Here is a 27,181-nt window from a genome sequence, read left to right on the forward strand (position 1 = left end):
ACACCTATACCTTCAGCGGACCCAGCACCCGGCGTCGAGACTGCAGCTGGTGTGAAAAAACCCTCTATCACTTGCTGTGTAAGGGGGGGTTGCGCAGGCACAGAGGAATCAATACGCAATCGCCCCTTTCGCTTAGTGTGTGGCATTATAGAGATAGACAAATATAAGGAGTTCCTACCGCACTAGATTTCCTTGTAGGGATCTCTTGGTCCTCTGGGAGGTTAGGAGAGTTTGAAGACCATTTTATGAGGCATAATTTTCTCTCGTCTTCCAGCCGTCGAAAGCAAGTCGAAAATAAGTCGCGCGCCAAGTCGCGTGCCCCTTCGACGGCGCGCGGCTTAGACGACGCGCCGGCGGACGCTACGCGCCGCAGCAGCGGCGGCTTTGTAGGTAAGAGGTAGTCGCAGTCAATGACGTCAAGAAGGTGGAGCAGGGCATTGGGGCCGGAAACCTCACCCCAAACACAGATCTTTTCTCCTCTCCTTCCTCAGAGAATGCCACGGCAGCGGCGGCTTTGTAGGTAAGAGGTAGTCGCAGTCAATGACGTCAAGAAGGTGGAGCAGGGCAATGGGGCCGGAAACCTCACCCCAAACACAGATCTTTTCTCCTCTCTCCTTCCTCCCAAAAAGCCATTTTTAACATCTCTCCGCTGGACCTTTCGACCCCCCTGCAACTTCATACCTCAGCCCGACCTCTGAGATTAGCGCAGAGAGGCACGCTTCAAGCACCTATAATCAAAACCTCTTTAAGTAAAAGAGCTCTTTCCTCTGCATGACCCAAACAGTGGAATTTGCTTTCACCGGACATTAGGCTGGAACAATGCCCGAAAACTTTCAAGAAGAGACTCAAGACGCTTCTGTTCAGACAAGCTTTCCCATAAGCTATGCTTGTCCGCAATAATTGCCATGGTCCATCTCCCACATCTCCTCCCAAGTATATTTTTTCCTTAGATTATTCGGTCCCCGCTTATGCTTTCAATTCATTCTTTCGTCTTCCATTAATGCTGCAGTAACCTCCTTCCCTCACCCCCCCCCCCCTCCTCCCAACCTCCCTATCCCATTTGGCCCACCACCCCAATAATCCTGATTACTAGTTTTGCTACTGATTTTACTAGTTTGTTCTTCCCCTGTTTAAGTTCTCCAAGTTTATTTCCTCCTTGTTTCATTGTAAGACAATTTTTGTTACTGTCGATTTTAAGGTTGAAATGTAAACCGTAGTGATAAGTAACCCTGTTATTTGAACTTCGGTATAGAAAAAAATGATAAATAAATAAATAAATAAATAAATAAAATGATACATTGCATGTGTGAGCATGCTCAGAGAGGCTCAGTCAAAGTTCTAGAAACTTTGACCTAAGCGTTCTGTTCTGGGCTCCATCGGATGATGCCCCTCATGTGTGAGGACAAACATCCTGAGTCCTCATAGAACACCTGTTACAGGAAGGCAATTTCACTTTGTGTTCCCCCGCCCCCTCCATTCTCTCTATTAATATTGTAAGGGCTAAACATGACTGTGTGGAGGTAAATCCTTGGGGGGACAGCTGACATTTCCTCTTTCAAAGTTAGTGAATGATTTTGAAAGGCATAGAAAGGGAACAAAATTGGCAGTTTCATCATAATAAATGCATGCAGTTTGTGTATGTGTCCTCCCCCCATCCCCTTATAATTTTGAAACTGGAAAACCTAATTCTACCAAACTTTGTGTAGAGGTAAGACTTTGCGGTGACATCATACTTTTCCATATTTAAAGTGGGTGAGTGATTCAGAGGATAACAAGAGGGAGGCAAAGTTGGGAACCTTTGAAAAGAAATGCATGGAGGGAAGTTAAACAGAGGCTATAGGAAACAGGGGTGGGCTCTCTAGTCCTAAAGGGCCCTATTATCAGTAAGATATTTCTAATGAATATGCATGAGATATATTTACTTACAGTTGACATGGTATGCATGCACATCTATTTTATACATAATCATTAGAAAGCTCCTGAAAACCCAACCAGTTAGGGGGCCCTCTAAGACTAGAGTGCCCACGTCTTGTTTTTAAATAGATGCTGTTTCAAATATCACAGTTTTCTGCTGAAAATAATTAGTGCTCATTTCCAGTAATTTTCATGTTGTCCCAGCAGTTTCCTCCTGCTCCTTTGGGCTTCCATCTATATTGGATTTGACATCTGCTGAGGCTGTGGCACCATAGTGCTTCATTGGAACTGCCTGGGGTTTTTTTAAATATATTTTTTTAATGTTATCCAGAGCAGTAAATGGACAAATCAGCACCCTGGCAAAGGATGGTTTAGGCACCTTCCTTTCCTTTAGGGCTCATGAGTTCATAGACTGACTTGAAAGGGCTGCATGGTACCCCTTTGCCTTCCTCACTCCCCTCATTTGTTGCCTCAGGCAGATGCCCTGCTTATCCACCTCTTGCCACAGCCCTGATGTTTCTCACTTAGCCCAGCCATCCCAGCAACGATCCTCAGACCATAGCTCCCTCTGAAACACAGTATGTCTGTGCCCTTAGATTGTCCAGTAGGCTGTAATTACTGCCTCCACATCATTCCCAACTCCAAAGGGCATGCAGAGCAGAAGTTGGATTTGGAAATGGAACCCGGAACTTCTACCCAGCAATGTACAGAACTGGCACTGAGCTGTGAAAGCATTTCATTTCCAGTAATGTTCTTTATAAAATCTGTGTTCATCCTACTTTGAAAGCATTCTCATAGAAAATAGTCATTTACTTTAGATTAAAAAACATTTCAATGTGAAATCTTATTGTTGTTATCCAGAGAAGTCGAAGTATGGCCCAGAAGTACCTGTCTCATGCTAGTGAGATTTTACTTCAGTCAATGAATATGGCCATGAATAATAATCTCATTGACACATTAGCAGCTGCAAGTCTTGAAATTGTTTTATGCATTGGAAGATTTGATCCAGTGTCTTCAAGCCAGTACTTGGCTCTGCATCAGGTAATGCCGTGACAGGATAAGTATATCAATAATATTTTATAAAACTAAGGACTGAATCACAAAGGTTAACAAAAAGGCTGTTACTATAGTTTCATCATAGATCGTCATCATATTTGCAATATGTACAATATCATATGTTTATTAGATACTTCATCCCCCTTTTTAAAAACGTAATCATTCTATTAGCATGCTGTAAATTAAATAGTAAAACCCATTTAAGGAGCACTGTGTAGACCAAACAGAAATTTCTTTTAAGCACAAGTCTCAACTCTGACTTTGTACTAGAGTCAATTCAGGTCAAGTTCTTGCCTCAAATTGCTCTTCTCTTGCCTCAGTTTTATTTTGCCAAGCAAGCCTCTTTCTGTTCTAACATTATTTTTGTGGACATTTCCACAATTTCTGTTTGGCAGATTGGCACCATATTATCTTGTTTTCACACGTTTTGATGTAACTTCCATGCCTTCTGGGAAATGATGTTGCCATCTTGTCTTCTCAAAGCTCTGTCCTTGGGCCTCTTCTTTTTTCCTTGTCTGTCCTTCATCTTGACTCTGCTGTCTATATATTGGGTTATGTTATCTCCATATTGAGTTTCTAACTATCTTTCTGTTATTTCCTCTTGGATGACCAATTACAGTTTCAAATTTAATGTAGAAAATATTATGCTACTATTCTTTCCTCCTCCATCTTCTGTCCTTAGTATTATATGAAGAATGTTAGTTAACTGAAACATGTCTCTTTGGGTATACAGTCTGCTTCAGAGCTGCAGGGGTATCTGAGAGGATATCAAGGCCCAAAAATCTAACGTACAATAATATATATAAAAAATGTCTTTTTTATTGGCACAATTAGTTATCCCAACCTGCAGTGCATCCTGTTTAAATCATATATTTCATCAGTTTTCAACCTGCCTTAATGAGCCTTTAGCCTAATTATCTGAATGAAATATTTGGGAAAATGATCCAATATTGAAATATTGCAGAGTTGTTCTGCATCAGTGGCCATGAAGAACATCCTGCTTGAAGCAACTTTTAACACTAGCAGTTCTCAGCTGGCAGCACTGCTAAAACTGCAACATCATCTGAAAGAACAAGGAGACATGACAAGTAACCTTCTGAAAACTGTAGAGCAAAGGCTAACTGAAACTTCAAAGGTAATTTTTCAAGAAACATATTTTAGAAATGACTAAACTGTAATTTAACAAAATAATTGTAGCAGAAAGTGTTTATATTTAGTTGTAATTACTTTTGTACATGAATTCTTAAGTAGTATGGATTCCGCATGGCTGAAAATTCTCCTTTTTAACTGTCATTAATGTCCCAATAGTGTAAAAAAAAAAGTTGGGACATCTTGTACAGGTTTAGGAATCAGAAGGGGAAATTGGCATGTTGGAGGAAGTATGTGAGATGATATTCTTTTGGTGGCATGAAGGAAAAAGTAGGGTCTTATAGGATAGGATGCAATAAAACATAATAGAATAACATCCTTTTTTGTTAGATAGCTGCTTAGCTATTATGACAGATGTGACTGAATTTTTCAAACTACCCTGTAGTGATTGGTGACTATTTATTCAGTACTCAACCAGATGTATGTACCTTATAAGATAAATGGGCTCATGGAGGGCAACATTCAAAGCCATATACGTGGATAAAACAGTGCTTTAACTGCATAAATGGCCTCGTTAAATATTAGTGTCCCAAAGAGTTCAAAAATCATAAATTTCATTATTCATCAGCAGAATGGTTATTCGGGCTTCATGCAAATGTCATTAACTAGAGAGTATGTCCCCCAACACGGGCCATGTTTCGCTGGAGAGGCTGCATCAGGAGAGACGAAGTAAATACAAACATATCACAGCCAACAAAATGTTGGCTGTTAATACGGATTCTGTATGCTAATGTCAGAAGTCTAAGAAGTAAAATAGGAAAGTTAAAGTGTATAGCAGTGAAAGATGAGATAGACTTAATTGGTGTCTCAGAGACATGGTGGTAGGAAGATAATCAATGGAATAGTGCTATACTAAGGTACAAATTATATTGCAATGATAGAGAGGAGCAACTTGGTGGCAGGGTGGTGCTTTATGTCCAGGATGGCATAGAGTCCAACAGGATAAAGATTCTGCAAGAGACTAAATGCACAATTGAATCTTTAGGGGTAGAAATCCCTTGTGTGTTGGAGAAGAGTGTAGCGATAGGTGTATACAACCATCCCTGGCCAAAATGATGAGACGGACAATGAAATACTTAGAGAAATTAGAGAAGCTAATCAAATTGGTAGTGCAGTGATAATGGGAGATTTTAATTACCCCTATTTTGACTGGGATAAATGTAACAGGACATGCTAGAGAGAAAATTCCTGAATGGAATAAATGACAGCTTTATGAAGCAATTGATTTAGGAACGAATGAGAGAGGGAGCTATTTTAGTTCTAAATTTTAGTGGAGAGTAGGGATGTGAATCGTTTTTTGACGATTTAAAATATCGTCCGATATATTTTAAATCGTCAAAAATCGTTAGGGCCACGATACAATACCAATTCCCCCGATTTATCATTAAAAAATCGTAAATCGGGGGAAGGGGGAGGGCAGGAAAACCGGCACACTAAAACCCCCTAAAACCCACCCCCGACCCTTTAAATTAAATCCCCCACCCTCTCGAACCCCCCCCCAAATGCTTTAAATTACCTGGGGATCCAGCGGTGGTCCAGAACGGCGGCGGTCCGGAACGGCCCCCTCAATTGAATCCTGTTGTCTTCAGCCGGCGCCATTTTGCAAAATGGCCGCCGCAAAATGGCGGCGGCCATAGACCAAAACGATTCGACGCAGGAGGTCGTTCCGGACCCCCGCTGGACTTTTGGCAAGTCTTGTGGGGGTCAGGAGGCCCCCCCAAGCTGGCCAAAAGTTCCTGGGAGTCCAGCGGGGTTCCGGGAGCGATTTCTTGCCTCGAATCGTTTTCCGTACGGAAAATGGCGCCGGCAGGAGATCGACTGCAGGAGGTCGTTCAGCGGGGGTTCCGGACCAGCTTGGGGGGGGCCGACCAATGGCACCAGTAGCCCCTTGACATAGTAAGGGCAAAGGGCCGTCGGCGCCATTTTGATTACTGGCAGCCGACGGCCCAAGTGCAGCAGATCACTCCCGGACCCCCGCTGGACCACCAAGGACTTTTGGCAGGTCTTGGGGGGGTTAGGAGGGTGGGGGGTTTTAGTTAATTAAATTTCAAGGGTTGGGATGGGGGGGGGGTTCCACAGAAAGAGAACGATAAAAGTTTTCTGATCTCAGGAGTGGACCGAAATGGCCCTCCCCAGACCTGAAAACAAAATGGGGACAAAAAAATTTTTTATGCACTCCCCTAATTTGCTCCATAAGATGCACAGACACCCGGGAACAGAGCCGGTTTAGCACACCATTTTTTTTTTTTTTTTAATTTTCACCCTCTGAATGCTAGGTGCGTCTTATGGTCAGGTGTGTCTTATGGAGCGAAAAATACGGTAGCTTGATAGCAGCTAGGTAGAGAGCGCATCAAGCTAGGCTGAGAGTACACACCGCAGAGAGCCCTAAGATCACAAAACAAAGGACTTCTAAAAATGCCTATAACACGATGCACAGACTTAACGTAAATAAGAGACCACATGTCTTCCACAGTGGGCCCCACGTTATGGAACTCTCTCCCAGAGTCACTACATCTGATAACAGATAGAAAGAGTTTCAAATGGGAACTGAAAACAGTGCTCTTTAGAAAAGCTTATAATTTAATATATTAGTAAATAGAGTAATAAAAATTGAACGATATTAAGTATAAAAGTCTACAGCATGAGCATAGTACATAGGATAAAGAAATGAAATAGCACCTTAATTAACTCATACTTGATAATGTTGTGTTGACCTAGAATTAGTAGTTATAATTATAAGAAACTAGATAATAAACAAAACTAGATAATGTATCAGTATGACCTAGACTCTGTATTAACTGTTTGTATTAAAACCAGAACATCAATGCTGACCTAAAATGGGAATGTTGACCCAGAAACTGAACAATAACTTTGTAAACCGTTGTGATCTTAACTTGGAACGATGGTATATAAAACACCTAAAAAATTAAATAAAAAATACATTGTACAAATCTCATCATTTTTATCGCAGGTACTATTTTTCACAATTTTATAGCTAAATGATAAATCTAGGGGAATGTTAGGAATTATTAGAAAGGGAATGGCATATAAAACGGAGGATGTAGATGAGAAAGTAGGAGGAATCCAGAAAATTCAGGTGAATCTAATAAAATCGGTACAAGAATATGAAGGAAAAATAGAGATGACAGAGAATCAGAATAGGAAATTGAATTTAAGAATATTAAATTTCCCAAAAATCCATTTGGTTACTCCAGTGGACTTATTTTATAGTTACCTTAAAAATATCTTAAGATATTCAGAAAATTCAATTCCTAAGATATCTAAGATTTACTATCTATATCAGAGTAAGGAAGAAAATAAAACAAAAGAAGTAGAAAATCTTAACCTGACAGAATTCTTGGAAAAATCATTTGAATCAAAAATAGAAAATAGAGCAACTTTGTTAGTACAATTTCTCTCCCACGCAGAAAGAGATGAAGTGTTAAAGCTTCATTTCAAACAACAACAAAAAAGATTTTTATGGTGCACCTATTAGAATTTTTCCAGACGTTGTACGGACAACGCAATTAAGAAGAAAAAGTTTTATAGCACTCCGGAAGGAAGTGCAAGATAGAGGTGCACAGTTCTCACTACGCTACCCTTGCAAATGTCATATAAAATATCAACAAAATTCATATGTTTTTAACTACCCGGACCAATTAAGAGCATTTCTAGATACACACTCCTAAGGGCTGTTATTAAGGGATTATTAGAGATAAAGAGGGAGTACAAGGGGAAATTTGAATGTATTTGAATATACTTTTTTATGCTCCAAGTGGTTGCTTAATGTCTATGTCCTCTAATTTTCTTTTATTATCCTTGTTGTGGATAGTATATGGGGAAAATATGTATTGAATTTAAATTCCTAGAAAAATATTTGCTTCCTCTGTATCCAATTGTATTGTAAAATATAAGAAATGCAATAAATAAAAAATTATAAAACGGAGGATATTATAATGCCTCTATATTGCTCCATGGTGAGACCACACCTTGAATACTGTTTGCATTTCTGGTTGCCGCATCTGAAAAAGAAATAGTTGCATTGGGGAAAGGTATAGAGAAAAGTGACCAAAATGATAAAGGGTATGGAATGATTTCCCTATGAAGAAAAGCTTAAGAGGTTAGAAGAGACTGATGAGGGTGCGGATATGATAGAGGTCTACAAAATTATGAAAGGACTTGAACGAGTAAATGTGAATCGGTTATTTACTCTTTCAGATAATACAAAGACTAGGGAGATACTCCATGAAGTTAGCATGAAGTACATTTAAAACAAATCAGAGAAAATACTTTTTCACTCAATGCACAATTAAGCTCTAGAATTAATTGCTAGAGGATGTGGTTGAGGAAGTTGAAGTAGCTGGGTTTAAAAAAGGTTTGGATAAGTTCCTGGAGGAGAAGTTCATAAACTACTATTAATCAATAGGGAATAGCCACTGTTTGTTGCCAGCATTAGGAGCCTGAGACCTATTTAATGTTTGGGTACTTGCCAGGTACTTGTGACTTGGATTGGCCACCGTTGGAAACAGGTTACTGAGCTTGATGGACCCTTGGTCTGATCCAGTATGGCATGTCTTATGTTCTTATGTTATGAATACTAACACTGAAGTGATGTAAGGTGTTTGTACCTACCACATCCCTCATGATGCAACCTCCCCAGCACAAATATGGCTTCACTTTAAATGGGAATATTATAACTGAATTGATGTAAGATGTTTAGATTTACCTTGTCCCTCCCGAATACTACCACTGAATTGATATAAGGTGTTTCTATCTACCTCGTCCCTCCTAACACAGCCTCCCTGGTGAAACACTTCCCATGTCAGGGGACATACCCTCTGGTTAATGACATTTATGTGAAGTCTGGATAAACATTCTGCTGATGAATAACAAAATTAATGGTTTTTGAACTCTTTGAGATACTACACTCTTTACAACACACTGCCTGGATTTGACTGGAAACTTTTCTCTTTGAAAATGTATGTAACATCTAAGGGTGATTTTGCAGTTGGGCAGGTAGTTTGAATATCGACTGGATATGTGCAGCCAAAATAATTTTATTTTGCTATGGCTTTTTCATTTTGTGTAGGGAGTACTTTTTTTTCATTTCGTATAGTGTTTATTTCATTTTGGTTTATTTGCTGAACTGAAATAAACATTATCCCAGGACAAGCAGGATGCTAGTCCTCACATATGGGTGACATCGGTAATGGAGCCCTATGTACGGAAAAACTTCTTTAAAAGTTTCTATGAAACTTTTGAATGGCACCGGAGTGCCTACTGAGCATGCCCAGCATGCCATGATATTCCCTGCCACAGGGGTCTCCCTTCAGTCTTCTTTTTTCCGCGAAGCCGTTAGCATCGCGGGTTAATAGGAGTCTTGAGGTGATTTTCACCTTGTAAAAAATTCGGAAAAATTTGATCAGCCGCAGGGGTTTTTCCATTTTATTACCGGCGGTAACTTTTTTCTGTTATCGATTCCCGGCTGGGAGCGATAATTTTGGGGTTTTCGCCATCGACGGCCGTCCGGCGCCATGGCCTCCGGCTTCAAAAAGTGCCCAAACTGCACAAGAACTATGTCGATTACCAACCCGCATTTTGAATGTGTTCTTTGCTTAGGCAAAGACCACAACATTCAAACGTGCAAGTCTTGTGCTGAAATGACCAGTAAAGGTCGTCATCTGAGGGCTGAGAAAATGGTGCAGCTTTTTTCCATACAACTGCTTCCACGGGCATCGACTTCAACGCAGTCTTCTCCATCAGCTTCCGTTCGTCAGCTTATGATGAAGAAAAAACATCCGGAGGCGGGAGACGCCTCAGCTTCATCCCAGTCGATATCATCGAAAGCATCGACTTCTGGAAGCGAAAAACAAAAGGAGAAGCATCGCCATCGCCATCGACGGCGACAGGATACGGTGGCCGAAGAGACTTCCACAGGTACGGCCTCTCCGGCAAAGAAAACCCGGACGGAGACAGAGGCTCCAAGGCCTACTGCAGGGCATTCCCCACCGATATCGGTGCCGGGTTCCGAACCTCCTCAGGGCTCTGAGGGGGTATCGGCATCGCCTCCACCGCCTCCCTCCACAGCTGCTCTGTTTTCACCAGCTGTGAGAGTGGAACTTGACTCCCTGATACGTCAAGCGGTGCAACAAGCGCTACGTGAGGCGATTCCACCATCGATGCCGGTGCCATCACCATCGATGCCCATTCCGTCGATTCCGAAGTCACCGATGATGGCAGCGGAACCGGAGACGATTCCTACCCCGGTACAGTCACCGATGCCACATACGCCTCTACCGATCCCTTCCTCGGTGCCAGCGACGCCAGCGCCGGTTCCTCCTGGGGATGTCACCATGCTACATCCGGTCTTTAACAAACTGGACTCACTCTTGGATATCCTTACCAAACAATTACCACAGGATCCAGTTCCAGGGCCATCTGGAGTACCAAGGCATTTACCACTGGACCCAGTCCCAGGCCCATCAGGAGTACCAAGGCCTTCTAGGCCTCGTTCACCTGTGCCACCACATCCTAGTGACCCAGTTTCTTACATACCACATCATGATCCTGGGGACTCTACCTCTGAGTATTCTTCGGATGAAGAATTATGCTCAGAGCCCTCTCCACCGGATGACCATAGAAAATCTCCACCTGAGGACCTCTCATTTACTAATTTCGTTAAGGAAATGGCGAACACCATCCCTTTTCCTATCCAAACAGAGGTGGATGAGAGGCAGAAGACTTTGGAAATCCTACAATTTGTGGACCCTCCCAAAGAAATGTTGGCAATCCCGGTTCACGAAGTCTTCCAGGAATTACAGCACAGGATTTGGGAGCACCCAAGTTCTGTACCAGCGGTGAACAAGAGGGCTGAAGCCACTTACCTTGTACAGCCTACTCCAGGATTCCAGAGATCTCAACTGCCTCACCAATCAGTGGTGGTTGAATCTGCCCAAAAGAAAGCAAAACGACAAAAGTCCCATGCTTCCCTACCGCCTGGGAAAGAAAGTAGATTCCTGGACAACTTAGGAAGAAAGATTTTTCAGGGTTCCATGCTGGTCTCAAAAATTTCTTCTTACCAGCTCTACATGAACCAGTACCAAAGGAACCTGTGGAAACAGGTTCAGGAACTCTCTCTTTCCCTTCCAGAGCAGTTTCAAGAGTCATTCCAAAATATTATACACAAGGGCCTTGACTCGGGCAAGCATGAAGTTCGAGCAACTTATGATTGCTTTGAGACAGCAGCAAGAATGTCAGCATCGGGCATAGCTGCGAGAAGGTGGGCTTGGCTGAAGGCCTCTGATCTTCGTCCAGAGGTTCAGGAGCATTTGTCGGACCTACCATGTCTGGGGGATAACCTCTTTGGGGACAAGATTAAGGAAGCTGTGGCAACCTTAAGGGACCACACCGAGACCTTAAAACAATTATCCTCTCAACCTCAAGAAACTCAAGTTTCTTCCAGAAAGTATCCCAGGCGTGACACTCGCCGACTGTACTACCGTCCACGTCGATACTACCCCCCAGCAGGTAGGCCAAGGGCTAACCGCCCAACACAACGCCAACAGCCTAGGCAAAGGGCAGCAAGACCTCAGCCACCTCCACAAACAACAACTACTTCTGGTTTCTGAAAAGCCCCAGAGAGCAGCAGCCTCATCAACCCGTTTCCAGAAACACCAGTAGGAGGTCGCATACAGTACTTCCACAACAATTGGACCTCCATCACCACCGACCAGTGGGTATTATCCATCATGACTCATGGTTACAGGCTGGATTTCTTAACTATCCCAATGGAAAATCCACCACTTCACTCGTACACAATAAATCAACATTCCATAATTCTTCAAACAGAATTATCCACCCTTCTGAGAGCCAGGGCCATAGAACCAGTCCCTGGGCCTCAAAAGGGCAGAGGATTCTATTCCAGATATTTCCTCATTCCAAAGAAAACAGGAGGCCTTCGACCCATTCTAGACCTCAGAAATCTCAACAAATTCCTAAGAAAAGAAAAATTCAGAATGGTATCCCTAGGCACCATTCTGCCTCTTCTTCAAAGGGGAGATTGACTCTGCTCTCTGGATCTTCAGGATGCATACGCTCACATTCCCATCTTTCCTCCTCATCGCCAATACCTGCGCTTTCGGGTACTGGATCAGCATTTTCAATACAGAGTGCTGCCATTCGGCCTTGCATCAGCACCACGAGTATTCACAAAGTGCATGGCTGCAGCAGTGGCACACCTCCACAAGCAAAAGGTGCATGTGTTCCCTTACCTGGACGATTGGCTCATCAAGAGTCAATCAAAAGAAGGAGCTTTTACTTCTCTCAAGCTCACCATTCAAGTGCTTCACTCCTTGGGATTTCTCATCAACTACCAGAAATCCCATCTGTCACCAACTCATCTGATACAATTCATAGGTGCAGAACTGAACACTTCAATAGCAACAGCTTTTCTTCCAAGAGACCGTGCTCAAACACTTGTCCAGTTGACTCACAATCTTCGCAAACAATTCCAGGTAACAGCTCACCAGTGCCTTATTCTTCTAGGGCACATGGCTTCCACAGTTCATGTCACTCCCATGGCCAGATTGACCATGCGACTACTACAATGGACGCTCAAAGCACAGTGGATACAAGCCACTCAACCAATGTCCACTCCCATTCATATCACACCAGAACTAAGATCTGCACTCCTCTGGTGGACATCAATGGACAACCTGCTCAAAGGCCTACCTTTCCAGCAGCCAGTTCCACAAGTGACTTTGACTACAGATGCATCCACCTTAGGGTGGGGAGCACACATTGGTCATCTAAAAACACAGGGCAAGTGGACACAGCTCGAAGCCTCTTTTCAAATAAACTTCCTGGAGCTTCGAGCTATACGCTATGCGCTACATGCGTTCAAGGACTGCTTATCGCACAGGACTGTTCTGATCCAAACGGACAACACAGTAGCCATGTGGTACATCAACAAACAGGGCGGTACAGGTTCCTACCTCCTTTGTCAAGAAGCAGCACAGATTTGGGACTGGGCCCTGACACACTCAATTCTTCTACAGGCCACCTACCTAGCAGGCATCCACAACACAGTAGCGGATCGCCTCAGTCGTCAGTTCCAACCGCACGAATGGTCCTTGGACCCAGCAATAGCATCCAAGATTTTTCAACGCTGGAGTCAACCGACGATAGATCTCTTTGCATCTCAACTCAACTACAAAGTGAAAAATTACTGCTCTCTCCTCTGGCAGCAGAACAGCCTACCAAAGGACGTGTTTGCTCGCCATTGGAATTCAGGCCTGTTATACGCGTATCCACCGATACCACTCATAACCAAAACACTAGTGAAACTACAACAGGACAAGGGAGCTATGATACTCATAGCCCCATATTGGCCTCGACAAGTATGGTTTCCCACACTGCTAGATCTCTCAGTCAGGGATCCAATTCGCCTAGGAGTAGCTCCCAATCTCATAACTCAGGAACAGGGTCAGTTGCGCCATCCCAACCTTCAATCCCTGTCCCTGACAGCATGGATGTTGAAAGCTTGATCTTACAGCCACTCCACCTTCCAACCGCTATATCTCAAGTGCTGATAGCTTCCCGTAAACCTTCCACTAGAAAGAATCATTCCTACAAATGGAAACGGTTTACTTTGTGGTGCACTCAGAAAGATTTAGATCCTTTCACTTGCCCCACTGCCTCGCTACTAGATTACCTTTACCACCTCTCAAACTCTGGTCTTAAGACATCGTCTGTAAGGGTACACTTAAGTGCAATCTCAGCTTATCATAACAAGCTGGGAGATGCATCTATCTCCACGCAGCCTCTCGTCAGTAAATTCATGAGAGGCCTAACTCACATTAAACCTCCAGTTCATTCCCCAAGTATACAATGGGATCTGAACGTAGTACTAACTAGATTTATGCGTTCTCCTTTTGAACCCATAAATACTTGTGACCTTAAATACCTTACTTGGAAAACGGTATTTCTCATAGCCATTACATCTGCCAGAAGGGTCAGTGAACTACAAGCACTAGTCACATATGAACTTTTTACAAAGTTCCTCCATGACAGGGTAGTCCTCAGGACACATCCTAAATTCCTTCCTAAGGTTGTCACGGAATTTCACTTGAACCAATCCATAGTTTTACCTACATTCTTTCCTAGGCCTCACTCTCACCAAGGAGAAAGAGCCTTACACACTTTGGACTATAAGCGTGCATTGTCTTTCTATTTAAACCGCACTACAGACCAAAGAAAGTCCAGTCAGCTGTTTGTATCCTATGATCCAAACAAACCAGGTAAAGCAGTGGGTAAGCATACTCTGTCTAACTGGTTAGCAGATTGCATACAATTTTGTTATGAAAAAGCAGGCCTTACTCTTCAAGGGCGAGTAAAAGCACACTCAGTAAGAGCGATGTCAACTTCAGTAGCACACCTACGCTCTGTACCTATTCTGGACATTTGCAAAGCAGCAACATGGAGTTCTCTTCACACTTTTGCAGCTCACTACTGTTTAGACAAAGAAGGAAGACAAGATTCAGCCTATGGACAATCCGTCTTAAAGAACTTGTTTCCAGTGTAATCCCAACTCCTTCTACATCCAACCTGCTGTGATTTCGGCTGATTCATTTCAACAACAATACCTCACTGTTACTTCAGCACAAAATGACTCAGCCTCTAGCTTGCTAATCACCCATATGTGAGGACTAGCATCCTGCTTGTCCTGGGATAAAGCAAAATTGCTTACCTTGTAATAGGTGTTATCCCAGGACAGCAGGATGTAGTCCTCACGAAACCCACCCGCCACCCCGCGGAGTTGGGTCCGTTACGTTTTATTATTTTATTTTTGGCTAACGCTTATTGCTACAAAACAAGACTGAAGGGAGACCCCTGTGGCAGGGAATATCATGGCATGCTGGGCATGCTCAGTAGGCACTCCGGTGCCATTCAAAAGTTTCATAGAAACTTTTAAAGAAGTTTTTCCGTACATAGGGCTCCATTACCGATGTCACCCATATGTGAGGACTACATCCTGCTGTCCTGGGATAACACCTATTACAAGGTAAGCAATTTTGCTTTATTTTAAGAAACCCAAAGGCAAAAAAAAATGAATTGGGGCCTCCCTAGGCCCTCGTTGCTACTTCTCAGGTATTCTTGGGTTTCTCTGGGTCCCTCCAATATCCCTTCTACTTCCAGGAAATGTGCTAGGTTTGGGAGCATCCTTGGCCCCTCCATTTCACCTTCCAAAGGGGTCCATCGCCAAGAAAGGGACAGTAGTAATGCCCACTAGCTTCTGTCCCAATGGAATCCTTGAAAAATAGCCTTGGTGGCTTTGAGATGACACCATGTGATGCCAAATGGTGCCAGTCTTAAGGTCAGAGAGCATCATTTTCTTGTATGGCCATATATGGCCCTGACAGATTTCTTGATGGGTGGGAGTGGGTAGGAGGGGGATGGAAGGGTCCAGGGAGACCCTCTGACTGGGTTTGGCTTAACCTGGTCAGGTAGGCTCGAGCCTCAGCTAATGGCGGGGGTGGGGGACACATTTTTTCTTTTTCTAGGGAAATAGTGCGGCCTATTTGGCAATAGTTCACTATTTCCCAAAATTAAAATCCTCCAGAAATTTTGGGTTCCTGCTATGGGTGTGCATTTATTTTTTGTAATCGGAACCAAAACAAAAATGGGCCTTTTTAGTTCAGATTTCCTTCTCTTCACCTTCCTTGCTGATTTCTCCAAATCTTTGATCTATGAAAAGGAAGGTATTGATAGAAAAATGCAGTATAACTATAAGCATTAATTTTATGCAATATGTACTGTACATCAAATTAATTACCACCAAAGTACAAACTATTCACCTGTTGTCCTTATCTGGAAGTCATGAGATGGTATGAGCCTAACTTTCAAACCTGTTCACAGTACAGCATTTGTGCACGTAAGTGGACGCACAGAAATTTATCCTAATATTTTATAAACTGTGTGGCAAGATCTGCACAATTGATAAAATACTGCATACTTCTGCTCTGAAAGTACATGTGAGTGTTTCAATATGCACAAATATTTCCAATGCAAGAAAAGTTTACTTTCTCTACTTATTTTTATGTTTTTTTTTATTTTATTTTTATTAATTTTCAAAATCCAAACAAAGCATCCACTTTGTACAGAAATATGGCAATTACATAACAAAAAATCTAGGAAATATTTATCTTTTAGGATAACACCATCATTTTACCCATTAGACCACAATAAATGAGGGGGAGGAGAAATATACGAGGAGATCAAAAAGGAAATAATCTTTAAAGGAAAAGGCATAATTTGAAATGACTTGCTTATCTATCATAGGATGAGATGACCTAGATATTGCTACTTCACAGTAGAACCTTCTTGGAATCTACAAAACTCTTCAGCTGTTCCGGAAGAAATGAGACATAATTACCCCTATTATATTTAATTATACATTTGCATGGAAACCTTAGGAGAAAAGTTGCACCTATAGCTAGAATTTCTTGCCGCAAGGCCAGAAAGCCTTTTCTTCTTTCCTGCGTAGATTAAGCCAGATCAGGAAAAATTCTGATTTTTTGACCAATGAACATGGTATTACCAAAAGAATTTGTCTAACCAACTCCAACTCCTTGGCAGTCCAAATCCCAATACCCACCCTCTTGACAGTCCAACGCCATTGTTTAGTGCCTCTACCCACCTTTAGGCTTTGTATATATTTGTATATAGTACTATTTGTATATAGTACTTTTTATGTAATCAACCCACATATTTATTTCCAAGTTATTTTCTTCCTGTTCCTTGTAAGACATTTACTTGTCACTGTTGTTATTGTTCAAATTGTAAACCGAATTGATCAGTAATTCTGTTACTGGAAAGTCGGTATAGAAAAGTTCTAAATAAATAAAATAAATAAATATTAGATTTTTTAAAATAACTTTTTCAGTAAAAAAAAAAAAAAAAGATATTGGTAGTGTAGCTCTCTCAGGGCCTCATTTTCCAAGCCGCTTGCACGTGATACCAAGATGGGGGAGGAGTCGGCCCTGGAAGAGGAGGAGTCGGGGCCGACTCCGCCCCCATCCTGGTATCGCAGGCCTGCAATACTTTAGAAAATGAGGCCCTCAGATATTTGATAGGCAGAAGATTCTAGCATTGCTGTTAAATTTCCCAGATCAGCAGAAATAGCTTGAGGTTGCATATTTGAGCGAGAAGGCAGAAAATATACTTTATCCAAGGGGGGAGCAGATTCATTTGTAAAATCTAAGACTTCTAAGAAATATCTTCTGAGGGTAACTCATGGAATTTCTCCCACCACCCTTGGAAAGTTTAAAACTCGCAAGTTTAAATGTCTTAAGGCATTCTCAATATATTCCACTTTTCTTTTCCACAGTCTTGGATAATAACCGACTGGACATCTTTCACATGGTGTAAATCGTTTCCATAGCCTTAAACTTTTCTAAAGTTTCTTGCTGGTATACTTCATTATTCTTTGAGATAATTTCCATTTGTTAAGTTATCACATTTATTTTTGTTGATCAGAAAACATTTTTACCATAGAGGATGTAAGATCCCATAGGGAATCTAGGGTGACTACCTCTGGTTTCTGGACCATAGTTGACAAATCTTGGCTCAACAGGGGTTCAGCAGCAAGCCTCTCTCGACCTAACACCAGGACGGCCACTGCAAGTAGTTCCAAGCCTCCAACAGCTTCCTCACTGGCTCCTGATGAACCAAATACAGGTGAATCACGTGGCGCTACTTCCTCGACCTCCGTATCCAGAGCTCCAACAATGTGACTCTGAGCAGAGTGCAGCAACATGTCTCCCCACATTTCCAGCAGCAGCCCCTCACCCATAGGAATTGGCGAGATCTCCTCCAAGGTCAGGGTGGGTTCTCCTCCCTCTGCCGCGACAGCTGGAATGCCTGTCCCTCCTTGCAAAGTTGTTCCAGTGCACTGAAGGATCGTTTTCTGCCCCAGGGGAGGAGTAGATCTCGAGGGGTAAGCTCTTACTCTCCCCTTCCTTTTCGGAGGCATCGGAAATTCAAAAAATAAGAATAAGTCTAGGAGAAAGCTTCCCGAAGGGCATCTCAGTACTCCGGTCAAGCCGCCATCATGACTCCTCAGAGCAAGCTTTCTCTACTTATTTTATAAACACATGCATGTATATTTTAGGCACGTAAAAATATATAACATGCATGTGTAATAACCATATGCAGGTATTTTATAAAGTATGTGCATATACCATTTTGAAAATACTTGCATGTACTTGAATTCACCAGTTTGCCAATATCTCTGCCAGTTTACCTAGTCCATCTCCAGTTCACTTAGACCTCCAAGCATGTCACCCTGAGCCCCCATCAGTTTACCCAAAAATTTCAGGCAACAGATATGTCCAGATTCACTTGTATCAGTTAATTAGCAGGTGTAAAGGTGTACGAATAAGTTCAGCAATGTATACAAATATTTATTTATTTATTTAGATATTTTATATACCGTCGTTCCAAATGAAGATCACAACAGTTTATAAAAGTAACATTCTTATTATAGATCAACACAACAGGGATTAATATAGATCTACATCTAATATTTCTAAAACATGTTGACTAAAGGTCTAGGACAGTAGTTGTGATATATAAGTTCTGTTTCAGTAGTTTTCACATATTAGAGTTGTCTTAAGATACTTTATATCTCTCATTACTTGTTATTAATTCTTCTAATATTATCTATGTCCTTGATAGTATAGTTTTCTGCATATTGATATTTTAAGTTAGATGATATTACAAAATAGCAACTACTGTGCATACTTCTTAACCTATCCTGGAATGCCTCTAGCTTGACCCTTTCTTCCACTGGTAAAATATGCGCATGAAATGGAATATACATGTGTATTCTCAACATTTTATAAATTAGCATATCCATGAGTCCATGCTACTTATGCATGTATATGCTATTTTTATTCACTTATCACTTTTGAATATTTATTCCTCTGAGTATATAGAATTTACTGCTTTCACAGAGCACTGCCTAACAAGAAAATTGCATTTTATTTATTTTGCTTACGTTATAAACTATATTTAGTAAATAGATTAATAAGTACTTTGAATTATATCTTTATAGGCATGGGAAAATCTCAGTATACATCCACAGCATCTCAGCCTAGTAAATGACTTGCCATCGAACTTCAATGTGATCATTCTTCAGCATTCAAAAGACAAGTAAGGCACTGCATGTATATATATATATATATATATGATATATGTATCAAAATACATCATCTTTCCCTTTGTGAATCTGTATGCTTTATCTTAAATGAAGAAAAAAGGCCTATTTATTTTTTTTCAGTCTAAGAAATTCCAAAAGAATGATGATGACATTTCTAAAAGAACCGATCTGAGCTATATTTATTTATTTAGTTAGTTAGTTTAAAAATTTGTAATCTGCTAATCCACAGACCTTAGCAGGTAACAACAGCTACATACATAATAAAAACACAGTAAGTTACAAACAGTAAAAAAAACCGAATGCAATGCCTAGACTAAACAAACAAAAATTACATTAGAGCACTCAAATGAAGAATGAAAGAAGGTGGTAAAATACTTGAAATACTTGTTGAAACTCTTCCTAGTATCTTCCTAAAACAGCTTAAGGGAGGTAGGAAGAGAATCCTATAGCTCTTGGTTCCCATTTCCGTTACCTTCCTAATACCATTATTTTCCTTATCTCTTTGTCACACTCACTTTTTTCTACCTTCCCATTTCTTTTTCCTCTCTCTCCCCTGTTTTTCTCTGACATCCACTGTTGCCAGTTCAATATCACTTTCATTATTTCACATTCTGCACATTCATCTCTTTCTTATTACATAATGGGGTAGCTTTTTAAAAAGGGCGCCCTCGCGTACTTTTGTAGGCGCATCAGGCGCAAACAAAAGTACGCTGGATTTTAGTAGATACGCGCGTAGTCGCGCGTATCTGCTAAAATCCCGGATCGGCGCGCGCAAGGCTGCCGATTTCATGTAGCCGGCGCGCGCCAAGCCGCGCAGCCTACCTCCATTCCCTCCGAGGCCGCTCCGAAATCGGAGCAGCCTCGGAGGGAATTCGCTTTCGCCCTCCCCTCACCTTCCCCTCCCTTCCTCTACCTAACCCACCCCCCCGGCCCTGTCTAAACCCCCCCCCTACCTTTGTCGGGGGATTTACGCCTCCCAGAGGGAGAAGTAAATCCCCGTGCGCCAGCGGGCCGCTGGCGCGCCTAGACGCAACCCGGGCGCGGTTCCGGAGGGCGTGGCCATGCCCCCGGGCCTGCCCCCGAAACGCCGCGTCCCGCCCCAAAAACGCCGCGCCGATCGGCCCCGCCCCCGACACGCCCCCCTCGAGAAACCCCGGGACTTACGCGAGTCCCGGGGCTCTGCGTGCGCCGGGCAGATTTACGCGAGCAGGGCTCTTAAAATCCGCCCCAATATTCCTATTTAGTAAGCCAGCATCAGTCATTCAGTAGGTTGTCCTGTAATGCTCGCCTGTGCACCTGCACGGCCAGTGGCACAAGAGAATGTCCACTGTTGGTAGAGGGTCACAGTACCAGCGGGATCTCCACTTCCTGCCAGCAGAAGAGAGAGCCCCAGCAAGATGAGGGGAAGGGGAGGAAACTGAAGGAAAGGAAAAGTAAAAATATGGGAGGAAAGGAATGCAGAATGTGAGAGGGGGAGAGAGGATGAGAGGACGGGAAGGAAGTGCTAGTGAAGAGAGAATGGAAATGGAGAGTGGGGAGGAGAATGAGAAGGAAGAAGCAATAGGAATGTGAGAAGAGGGGAAAGGAGATGAGAAACCAGTGACAGAAAAGATAGAGGGATAGAAGAAAGAAGTGAGAAAGGGGAGGGAAGCAGAAAGAGCAAGAGTATATAAGGAGTGTAAGCGGAAGAGAGCATACCAAAAACATACCACCCTGCTATTCACCTCCTCCAACAGACACCCACACAAAAACAATCCCACACTCCCCACTCACAGCATCCACAAGTCTTATATTTTTATGAGAAGGGGACAAAGTGGAGAATAATAGGATAAACGTGTTCCTAGCACACACCCAACCTCCCCCTCATACATATGGAAAGCGGAAGATGAGAGGGCTTCATAGTGGAGAATGCAAAGGGGAAAGAGTATGTGCATACTCCTTTCCACAGCCACACTTACTCCCTCCATACCACCACCACCTACCTACAGTCCCTCCTCACTTGTCACACATAGAGGTCAGGAGAGGGAAAAGAGTACCCCCACCCAAATACACATGCACCACTACTCCCACACACACATTTACTTCCTTTTCCTTTTGGAAATGCAAATATTATTAAATGAATATTTGTTACCTACTGTAAACCGGTTTGATATGTTCGCATGAAAAATTCGGTATATAAAAAATTATAAATAAATAAAAATGGAGGGGGGGAAGGAGGATAGGGCTATAAAGTGGAGAGTTGGGGGAGGGAAACAAAGTTGAAGGTGCGAAAGGGAAAAATTTTACACAGACAAGCCCACAATCTCCTCTTCCTCCCTGCATACACATACAGGGGTGAGGAGACAGTGACAAAGTGGAAAGTGAAAAGGAGGGGAGTAGGAAATGCCCCCAACCATACATTCACAAATCTCCTATTAACCACTCTAACTCCTTCCACACACATTCCCCTACATTTAAGCTTGGCGAGCAAAGTGGGCAGGGGCATAGCCCTTAGTATTTAATATAAAGCATAGATTATACCAGTGCTGGACAACATTGGTTTGCAAATATTTATGGGGGCAATTTTGAATAGCCTACATTGTTTGCAGTGTACACGGGTACTTTTAAATTGCATACATTGCGGCTACAGTAATTTTATTTATTTATTTAGCCATTTTATATACCTGCATTCCAAATGAAGATCACAATGGTTTACAACATTATATACATATTATAAACTAGCCGTACCCGGCCATGCGTTGCTGTGGCTCAGTCTGGTTAAATGAAAAAGAAAGAAAAGAGAAAGCACACGTTTCGAATATGGTTAATTTCACAATGCTTGTGGGTATACAATATTTTTTGTTGTTCCATTGTCTGTGCATATATAGAGATTGTCTGGTTTGCCGACTCTAGAACACGCAACATATAATTGTCCATGTGAGAAGCAATCCGTGTCTAGATGTAAACCGCATAATTCTAGAAATGAAAAAGAATGAAAAAAGAAAAAAACATAAACTATACTCACTAAATGAACGGTATGGTAAACGACACAGCTCAATTCCAACGCAATGTCACACGAAATAATTAAATCAAATTGAAAATAAATCGAAATCTATGAAAATTCAATTTAACAATGCAATCGGAAACATTGAAATGGAATCGTAAAATATTTAGTCCAAGCCGTTAAGCCCGTTAAAACGGGCGAAATCTTTGTCCCTCTTCTCCTACATCTTTGCTCTGCTCTGCTTCCCCCCCCCCCCCCCCCAGCACCACGAAGGGCCAGAGGCGGCGGCGGTGGTAGGAGCTGCAGCGGTAGCCGAGGAGGATCTCGCGAGGCATAATGGTCCTGCCATCCCAACTCCCTTCTCCGGTGGCGAAGGGACAGGCTCAGACCCCTTTCACTCTATCCTTACAGGCCCCTACTCCTTTGCTCTCCCATTCCCCTCTACACTGAACCCCTTCCACTGTAACCTATAAGTGGAGACCTGGGGGGGGGTAGAGAATCTCTCTCTCATATAGCCCCCTACATAGGCTTCCTCTCTCTCTCTCTTGCACATACACTCTCCCTCTGTCCCTCACACAAGCACGCCCAATCCCTCTCACACACATACACAATCCCTCACATAGTCTCCCTCTCTCCCTGGCACTCACACTCGCCTTCAGCGCACATTACCACACTTCTCTCTCACACAGTTAAAACAGGCGGGATTTTTGTCCCCTCCCCACCTAAGTGTTTGCTCTGCACTCGCAAGAGCTTGCAAAGTTCCCACACCAGTTGTGTCTGGGAGAGAGAGGAAAACACTCCATCCCCCCCCTCGCAAAGGGCAGGCGGCAGGCACTGCAACAGATTTGGGACATGTTGCCTAGCTTATTTTGCTCTTTCTGGCAGACCTGTGCCTTTAAGAAATCCAATCGGGGGCTTGAGAGGGAGGAGGGAGTAGGGCTCTGGCTTTCACTTTCGTCAGGGTGCTTTGCTGGGAGTGGGGGTGGAGTGATGCCCATGTAAACTCTTCCCGTGGCAGCTGAGACCCAAGCGCGGGCTGACAGCACTGCCTTCCCCCTCCCCCCCCCCCCCCCCCCGCAGTAACGGGATATTTACTTGGCTTCTCCTTATCTGCGGGACTCAGAGGGCGGGGAGGAGGGTGAGCTGTTCTCTGTTCAGCTCTTTGTGCTGCAGGCTGCAGCAGCTTGTGATCTCTTCACAGCCGCTTTGTACTGCATTTGCTCTGCTCCGGCCGTCCCAACTCCCTCCCCCCTTTCCTCGGCGGTGGACGGACTGGCTCGGCGACTCTTCTACCCTTTCCTCCTCCTGTGTGTAACTGTCCGGCAATCCCTACTCCCTCCCCCCTTCCCCAGCGGGGGAGGAACGGGCTGAGCCGTTTCTCAGAGCGGCGACTCGTCTGCCCTCTCCTCCTCCCCTCTGTGACACCCAGCACGTAGCGCAGAGCTCAATGGTCCGCACATGCGCGGTAGAGCTGCTCTCTACTGCGCATTTGCGGGCCGTCGGTCAGAGCCCATTTATAAAGTAGATAGCGTGTGTTGCTTGTACGTCCAACAGATGGCGCTGTTTTTCCAAAAAAGCATGTTTTTACCTGTCACAGGTGTGACATCTATATAATATAGGTATATAAAAACACGCGCGTATTCGAATGCAATGTTGTGTCAAAATTTCAAAGCAATCGGTGAAGAACTTTCGAATATTTAAGATTTTGAACAAACGAACATTTACTTTTTTATTTATATAGATTATACAAATACTTTGACCTGATGTGATCATATAGCATACATTTTAAAGACAGACACATATGTTGACTAATGTAATTAGGGGTGAAAAGGTATGCAGGGATGAGCTAGCACTTTTAACTCAAGGTTCCGGAAGGATAAAAGGTTGCTGGCAAAAAGAGTATGTTTCAGTTTTATTTATTGGGAAGGGGTTGGGAAGTGGTGAGTTATTTAGTTCAAAGGTTAGGATCTTAATGAATTTGTCCATGTAGGAGCTTGTACTGAGTTCAGAAAATTTTAAGTTAGGTTATAGGCAATTTGAAATAACCATGTTTTTATGTTTCATAAGGAAACCACTCACATTATTTCCCTTTTAAAATTAGCAGCCAACAGTATGCATTCTAAAATCACTTTGAACTTTGCAACTTCTTTTTAAGCAGGTGGCTGAGCAAGGACAAAATAGCATACAAACATTTGAAAATCTAATTTATATGCACTGTTTTCCTTCCCTGACCTGAACACCTATAAGAAAGTATGCATGTTATTAAGTTAATACTTACTTTTAGGAAGTCTATACATGTGCTTTGAAAGAATGTATATAGGGCATTACCATCTTTTAGTCCATACCTTTCATGTCCTTTCAAAGCACATGAGTAGACTGTCCATCAGGGTCACCCATACAAAATCTTTAAAAATACTGAAACATTTAAGTTAGTCAGTTAATGGATGAGCACAATATTCAAAAATATTATACTCAATACTCTTTTACTATGCCAGTTTCTATTTGGATGTTAAAAAAACATTTTTTAATGCAGGTAGAGAGTAATGTTAAAGGGTTTCTTCTTAGAAGAGACTTTCTTTTTAGCCCTTGACCAGCAAGGAAACCAAAGTCACACTAAGTCAGACATTTAGGGAGAAGAATCATAAAGAAGTTGAAAAATGGGAACAACAAAAAAGAGTATCTGTCACATAATGCCGGCACACCGCATCTAATATCCACAAGGAGTTAAATCTTTGACCACTTGAGGGCTCAAACAAGCGATTGACAATGCTTGCCTGTACCTTCACCTACACACATGCCCCTCCACCCCCACACCCATAAATACACACGCCAGCTGGGCTTCTGCTTGTCTCTGGATAAGTACCCTGCCCACAAGCTACTCCTTGATGGTTTCTGGGAACATTGCAACCTCACAACAACCTGAGGCCTAGAATCATCAAAATGTATAAATTTCACAGGAATAATGCCTGCAATAATGAAAAGGGGCATGGATAGGGTAATTTTTGAGTTACTGCACACACTATTTTAGCGCTTCACATAGGCATTTTACTGCAACGCATGTTAAATACCCAGGCAGAGAGTGCATCAAGCTAGGGCGAGAAAACATTGTAGAAATCTCATCTTTGTGTACCTTTTCTCTTTCCAAATCACATCAAATCTTCACTGACATGTACTGTGCTGTTTGTACATCTGACTGTGTATGTAAAACTGCCCCCCCAAACCCTAGCCCACCACCAAAACCTCACCGCAAGCTACTAGTTGCCCTTCTTACAGTGGTATAGTTTATTTATATGAGAGCCTTCTAAAGAGTCTCTCTTTCTCTCTCTTTCCCTGACAGGAATTTGTGATAAATATTGCGAAATACCATTTCGGGCATATTGCACAGCTTAACACTAACAAAAAAGATGTAGTTATTTCTGGTGTGTTATGCTATCACAGGCAACATTAAATGTCCCTCATTTTCATAAACTCTTCCCTTTTGACTAAAATTTGCATTCGAATCTCGCAATGCGATAAATAACGCATACATTATCATGGGTGTTAGGGTCATAACGCATTGTGATGAATGACCCTGTGAGGTCCCAGATTTCACAGAAAGGCATTCATAAATGAATCACTAAAAATCTTGGGATTACATAGCAATTCACTTACTTGAGACATTAATCGATTACAAAAGCAGAGCTAAGAAACTACAAACTTTATTATCAAAAAGGATGTACAGTAAATAAAAGATGCTTTTAAAAACCTACAATATAACAGGCATGGAAAAAGAAAAGGGATTTTCAAGATAACTAACTATACACTTACATGAACTTGTTTGCAGAGTAATTAAATTAAATACTGTGCCTTTCTCAATCAGATCTGACAGTCCTGTGTAAGGTTTTTCTGTTATATGAAACATAACTCTACAACTGTTACTGCAGCAGCTATCATTCTGCCTCTCAGTTTGGTGTCACTAGCTGTGGACAGCGACAGCTGCAGTGATTGTGGAATACTGCACTGTTATGCTACCACCAGCTGGTTAACTCAAAATCATTAGGAAAAAAGAGTTGTTAAAGTGAAAGGAGTTTCTGAGGGCAGACAAATAATATTAACGGATAAAACCCCGTGTCATGTTTGGTGGCTCATGGGATGCTCCCACAACCTGCCTCATTCACCCCAACACTGCCAGACCGATGTCCTCCCATTGGCAATAAGACCCCGATGAGCCCAGCAGCAGCATGGTGCCATCACCACCACTTCTGGCCCAGTCTCCCTAGGTGCGCACATGCCCGACATTAGCAGACTTAAAATGCTCACAGCAGGAAAGAGCCACAGCGCCTGCTGATGACATCAATGGCCCTAGGCCTATTTAAAGCCTCTTCATACTGTTCCCCTTTCTTCAGCAACAGGTCCTCTGGTGCGTTCTTATTCCAGGATGTATTGCTGATTCATGTGTGCCTTACTCGTTTGCACCTGCCTTGCCAGTTCCCTTCTTGTCTGTCTGTGACTTGTCCGTTTCCCTTGCCTTATCTTGTCTATATTGTCCTCTCTTCCCTGTTCCCCTCAGCTTGACTTCCTAGATTCTGTTTCTGTCCTGGACCCAGACCCTCCTTGATTGCTGCCTGGACCTGACCCTTTGCTCTGGACCATGAGTTTGCTCTGTCTGCCCCCTGTCCCAAACTCTGGCCTGTTCTCCATTGCTGCTATCTGCCACCTGCCTCAACCTATACTCAGCCTTGGACTCTGACCTTTAGACTGTTCTAGGGACTCATCTAAGAGCTGCTGGTCACCGGAACCCAAGAGCTCAACCTGCAGGGGAGGTGGCTTGTATAGGCAAAGCTCCAGTCTGTCCTGTCAGAGGGCATCTCCACCAGCTG

General features: G+C 42.7%; 1 protein-coding gene across 2 annotated transcripts in view; it reads left to right on the forward strand.

Moving 5' to 3' along the window:
• The window catches only part of CFAP46 (cilia and flagella associated protein 46), an 831,934-nt gene that overhangs the window by 625,092 nt on the left and 179,661 nt on the right, over positions 1–27,181 (forward strand). For both annotated transcript variants that reach the window (XM_029609979.1, XM_029609980.1), the window contains exons 44-46: positions 2,776–2,955; positions 3,935–4,105; positions 19,235–19,332. In XM_029609979.1, coding sequence (XP_029465839.1) covers positions 2,776–2,955; positions 3,935–4,105; positions 19,235–19,332 — 449 coding nt within the window. The remainder of the gene's footprint in view (positions 1–2,775; positions 2,956–3,934; positions 4,106–19,234; positions 19,333–27,181) is intronic.

The sequence above is a fragment of the Rhinatrema bivittatum genome, chromosome 7 (assembly GCF_901001135.1).
Source record: "Rhinatrema bivittatum chromosome 7, aRhiBiv1.1, whole genome shotgun sequence".
In the NCBI taxonomy this organism is placed as follows: domain Eukaryota; kingdom Metazoa; phylum Chordata; class Amphibia; order Gymnophiona; family Rhinatrematidae; genus Rhinatrema; species Rhinatrema bivittatum.